General features: G+C 39.9%; 1 protein-coding gene across 1 annotated transcript; it reads left to right on the forward strand.

Moving 5' to 3' along the window:
- The first annotated feature begins 767 nt into the window (after positions 1–767).
- Positions 768–4255, forward strand: LOC145999537 (uncharacterized). The gene is made up of 2 exons (XM_083136521.1): positions 768–935; positions 2827–4255. The coding sequence occupies exons 1-2, from the start codon at positions 783–785 to the stop codon at positions 3991–3993; spliced, it is 1320 nt and encodes a 439-aa protein (XP_082992647.1). The 5' UTR covers positions 768–782; the 3' UTR covers positions 3994–4255.
- The last annotated feature ends 1029 nt before the right edge of the window (positions 4256–5284 follow it).

Here is a 5284-nt window from a genome sequence, read left to right on the forward strand (position 1 = left end):
CATTTTAGAATTATTTTCCCATAACTGCTCATTGGGATATAACATCACCACTTTTCAAAATACTAAGTCATCCTTTGGGGGGCATTGTCCCTGTGACCCCGCTAAATCTGCGAATGAACACATTCATCTAGACTGATCACCCACAGGATTTAGTCCCGCGACCTTCCGAGTACAATGCCAGTCACTCTGAAATTAAACCTAACTCGTTCAGTTTAACTCCTCAAAACAAACTCTTCTGTTTGATAGGAAAAGCACAAGATACGAGATACTAACTACAATACCTTACCCAGGAGCCCAGTACACAAAATTCTGCATCTTATATGTGCAATAAATGTTTACAACATCTTAAAGACAATCACAATAATATTACTCTAGGGCATGACGTAGATACTCCTGATAAAATTGTCGGCATCTTCAGATGAAAGAACCCTATGCTTTTTGTTTTTTTTTCCTAAGTAGCCGTAGGATGCAACATGGCAACCAAAACGATATTTACAAAGGCAACAGTGAGTATGGTTATTGCTTCGTCAGCGAGGATAATCACCCAAAGCAATAATATTTTATTGACACAATAATATACAAGCAGCAACATTCGTTAAAAAAGATAAGAAGCTGTTAACATTTTATAATTTCATTAACTTTATCTAATTATTTTATTGCCTGCAAAGAGAGTCTTCCACAGAAAGACACAAATGTTAATGCAAGGAATTAATTTTTAATGTTTTAAATTAAAATTGCACATTGTTAAAGTCTTAATATCGATGGTATTTCGTCAATGGCCCATGCTGTTCGAGGAGTATATATACTGCTTCAAACATCAGTGTAGTCAGAGCGGGACAACTACCAGCACAATGAAAGCTTCTAGATTCCTCACTGGTGTGCTTCTTCTGGGAGTTTGGCTCAACACGGCTAATGCAGCCGTGTTGCCAGCAAAGGTAAGCATTACTTCCAATTACATCTTCAGAAGTAGCACTTCAAGGAAATTTCAATCTTGTCTCTCTTCGTTAGTTCATTAAGAAACATTTCATTGAATTTTCAAGAACAAATGAGCAAACACGCTTATGTATAGAAAGGCAAGTTCACAAACTAAAGCCTAACAATTGTTTACACTATTCATTAAGCTTTATAGGTTACTTATCAACAATGAAAAGAATGACAATTTTTGTTCTATTCGAGAGAAAACAGAAAATGTACATAATAAAAACCATGGAATGATGGTTTCTGTGAGAAGAGTTGAAATGCAAACTACATTATTCAAATGTTTTAAATGTTCTTGAGTGTTCATCCAAGTTCAATTGGAATTGGTATCTAACATTTTAAGAACTGGCACAGCTCTCACCTTGAGTTAAGTCGTCATGAAAGCTTTAACACAATTAATATATTACTCATTAATCTACACAAGCATGCTTAAAATAATATGTAAAAGCTACATAACTATATCGCTTTTCGAATCAATAGCTACTCCCAGCTACCATTACTGCACTTTGCACAACTTATATTATTACAGTAAACCCTCGTTAACACAAACTTGCTTAAGACGAGCACTCGGTTAACATGAACAAAATGTTGGTCCCGGCAGGGATGTATTACATCTTATAGAAAGTTTTATCGCGAATTTCGGTTACCACGAATTACAAACTGTCTTTTAGTCCGTTACGTCATTAGATCTCATATAACACGAACTCTCAAAGTTTTTTCATAATTTTCATCTGTCTGTCTTTCCTCTGCTAGGTATGTAAGCAATCGCTCAACAATCTCTATCATCTTGTCAACAATCAACTTATACAGTATTGTAACCAACAAATTCAGATCAACAATGTGTTCAAATGTGTTTTTCTATTCTTTAAAACATAGCCAGTTCGAGTAATATCAAGATTAAAACATCGGTGCAATTGCTCGACAATCGCGATCTTCGCGTCAAGAATGAATTTATACGTATTTAACCAACAAATTCAGTTGTGTGTTCAGATGTGTTTTTCTATTCTTTAAAACGTACGATAAACATCAAATTGAAACCAGTAAGACGGGAGTCAAGGTCAAGAGGAAGAAGACAGGCATAGACCTGCAAACAAAACTGAAATCCTAAAGGAAGTAGAAATAAAATTTGAGTCCCCGTTCAGCACGAATTTTTTCTAACACGAACACTCGATTTTTCGGTCCCTTGGGATTCGTGTTAATGAGGGTTTACTGTATAACATTTTAAGAACTGGCACAACTCTCAACTTGAGATGAGTTGTCATGAAAGTTTTAACACAATTAATATGTTATTACTCAATAATCTACACAAGCAAATTTAAAATAATACATAAAACCTGCATAACTACATCGCTTTTCGAATCATTAGCTAACTCCCAGCTACCATTACTGCACTTTACACAACTTATATTAGTCTACACGTTTATACAAATTGATCAAGGGTAAACATAATATAATTTCAAGGAATTTTTGTCGAAAACATTAATATAGGCAGAGAACTACCATTTTAACATTTACACGTATGCTTGAACCCAGAATGTTCATTTGGACCCAATATGGCTGATTCAAAGCAGCGAGATTGTACGGAGTTTTGAAGCTTTAAAAAAGATTGATAAAGATTGGAATTGAAAGAGGACCAAAACAATCGTCGTGCTCTTTCTTTGAACCTTATAATGCAGAATATGTTAAACTACGTCAGCTATACATAACATTGGTGTTTGTTAAGTTTTATTTATCTATTTATGTTATGTATGTACGAGAACCACCGAAAGGAAGGAAACAAAAAACTGGAATGGATAAGATTTTTTACAGTTTGCTTGGTAGTTTACTAAAACGAAACTATATTTACAGGCTTCCAGAGGCCCAGCACTGCTACCACTTCCTGCCTATGTCCCATCTCGAGAAGACCTTCAGAGACCAGCACCCCCTGCAGTGAATGAGGATTCTGGAAGCGATGTGCTTGTAGAAATTCCTCTGTGTGAACTACCTGCTGACGAAACACCCGTTGCACCTCCTCCTCCATCAGGCAATGGAGGAGATATTGCTGTTCTGCCTGGAGTCGTACGTCCCCAGCCAAAGCCCATGCCCCTGCCTGAAGTTGTTCCTCAGCCGCTGCCCATGCCTCTGCCTGAAGTTGTTCCTCAGCCAAAGCCCATGCCCTTGCCTGAAGTTGTTCCTCAACCAAAGCCAGTGCCCTTGCCTGAAGTTGTTCCTCAGCCAAAGCCCCTGCCCGAAGTTGTTCCTCAGCCAAAGCCCCTGCCTGAAGTCGTTCCTCAACCAAAGCCCCTGCCTGAAGTTGTTCCTCAGCCAAAGCCAATGCCCCTGCCTGAAGTTGTTCCTCAGCCAAAGCCAATGCCCCTGCCTGAAGTTGTCCCTCAACCAAAGCCTCTTCCAGGAGTTGTAGGTCCCAAGCCAAAACCCCTTCCCCTTCCCATTCAACCAGAAGTGACCAATCCAATTGAGACCAAACCAGCTGATGTCCCAGACTTTGGAGGAGAAGCCGAGATCCCAGGCCCAATCGAAATCCCAGGAGTTGCAGTAGATTCAGAGACTCCCCTTCTCCCAGGAATTTCTCGTCCAGGCAGCGGGAAGCCTTTACCTGGAGTGGTCCCAAGTCCAGGTGGCAACAACGGCGGAGTCCTCCTCCCAACTCGACCAATCCGCCCTCTTCCAGGAACCCTTCCAGATAACTCAGGATCTGGACCCGTGTCTCCAATTCAGCCTGACGCATCTTTACCAGTGGAGACCCTTCCAGGACAACTCCCATCCGGTAATATTCAACTGCCGATATGCCAGATACCCGGAACTGATCAGGTAGCTGTGAAACCAGCTCCACTCCCAGAACTTCCCGGCGGCAGACCTAACTTGCTGCCTGGAGAAATTCCCGAGGAGAGACCGAACAAGCTACCTGTAGAAGTTCCCAAGGAGACGCCAAACACCCTTCCTGCAGAAATTCCTAAGCAGAGACCAAACAAGCTCCCAACCTACTCTGATACCGTTGGCGTTCTTATCCGTTAATAAACCAGCAGTAGCGCCAACTCAGAGAAACACTGACGACCAGATTGCAAATGTAGTCTTATTCCTGCTAATTCGTTCTGATTTGTTCTAGGATGTATATTCCTTCAATAGAACCACAGCACTTCAGTTGTGTGATGTATATAATTATAAATACTAATTACTCATGAGACTGTAACAGTTCTTGGAAACTGATCAACTCTTCTTTGTAATAATGTCTACATGGAAATGAATTGCTTTTGCAAATAAATATAAAATAAGCAGACTCTTAGTTTGGCTTTTTTGACGTAGTGTTTTGAACGTCACCTTTCTACCCTTAATCGCGAAGAAGAATAAACAGAAGTAGTAGATGAAATATAAGCACAATGACATGATCCGGATTCAAACCAGAATTGATACGACTGATTCTGAAAAACGGATGTTTGAAAGTAGTAATATGAAAATCCTAAATTGAAACATACCTTAGTGAAGAATGAAGATAATGTCTGCCCCATACTTATACTCAGTAAGAGCTTCTATATAGAAACAAACATTAATCAAAAGATAGCAAATTTCTGCTCACTAGCTTACATTATCTTTAGTTACACACACACACACACACACACACACGTGCATGCACACATACTTGTATTTTTTCATTATTTATATGACATGTCTTTTTGCGAGGTGTGCAGTGTTCAAGTATACAGGGTGTACCAAAAGTCCCATTACCCCCCTTTGAATTATAGACAAACCTGCAAAATGTTATTTTAAAAGCATGCGTATGATGAGAGGATGGTATACCATTAAATCAGACCGATGAACACCATTTACTCCATGGGATCTCTGTGCACACCGCCATTTTCATGGCACAGTATTATTCGCCTCCAGATGCAATGTGATTCCTCTGTAACATAAGATGTCAGATCTGGATTTCGGGGTGGCCATTTTAAGGGAATTCCTCAATGATGTGTTCAGAAACAAATGGATTGGACGAGGATCGTCAAATTTAACAGCACCTCTAAAATTGCCACCTCGAAGTCCAAATCTGACATCTTGTGATAATGCGCTATGGGGGCACATCAAACAGAAATTCGCCCATAATCGTTATCTGACAACTGAGGAACTTCAAGAAGCTGTTCGCAGTGCGTTTGCTTCCCTCACGCCAGCCAAGTTACGGAGGATTTCACATCGCACCTGGAGGCCATGTGCCATGAAAATAGCTGTGTGCACAGAGATCCTCCGGAGTAAATGGTGGTCATTGGTCTGATTTAATGGTATACCATCCTCTCATCATACGCATGCTGTTAAAATA

The sequence above is a fragment of the Lepisma saccharinum genome, chromosome 15 (assembly GCF_977018435.1).
Source record: "Lepisma saccharinum chromosome 15, izLepSacc3.1, whole genome shotgun sequence".
Lineage (NCBI taxonomy): Eukaryota > Metazoa > Arthropoda > Insecta > Zygentoma > Lepismatidae > Lepisma > Lepisma saccharinum.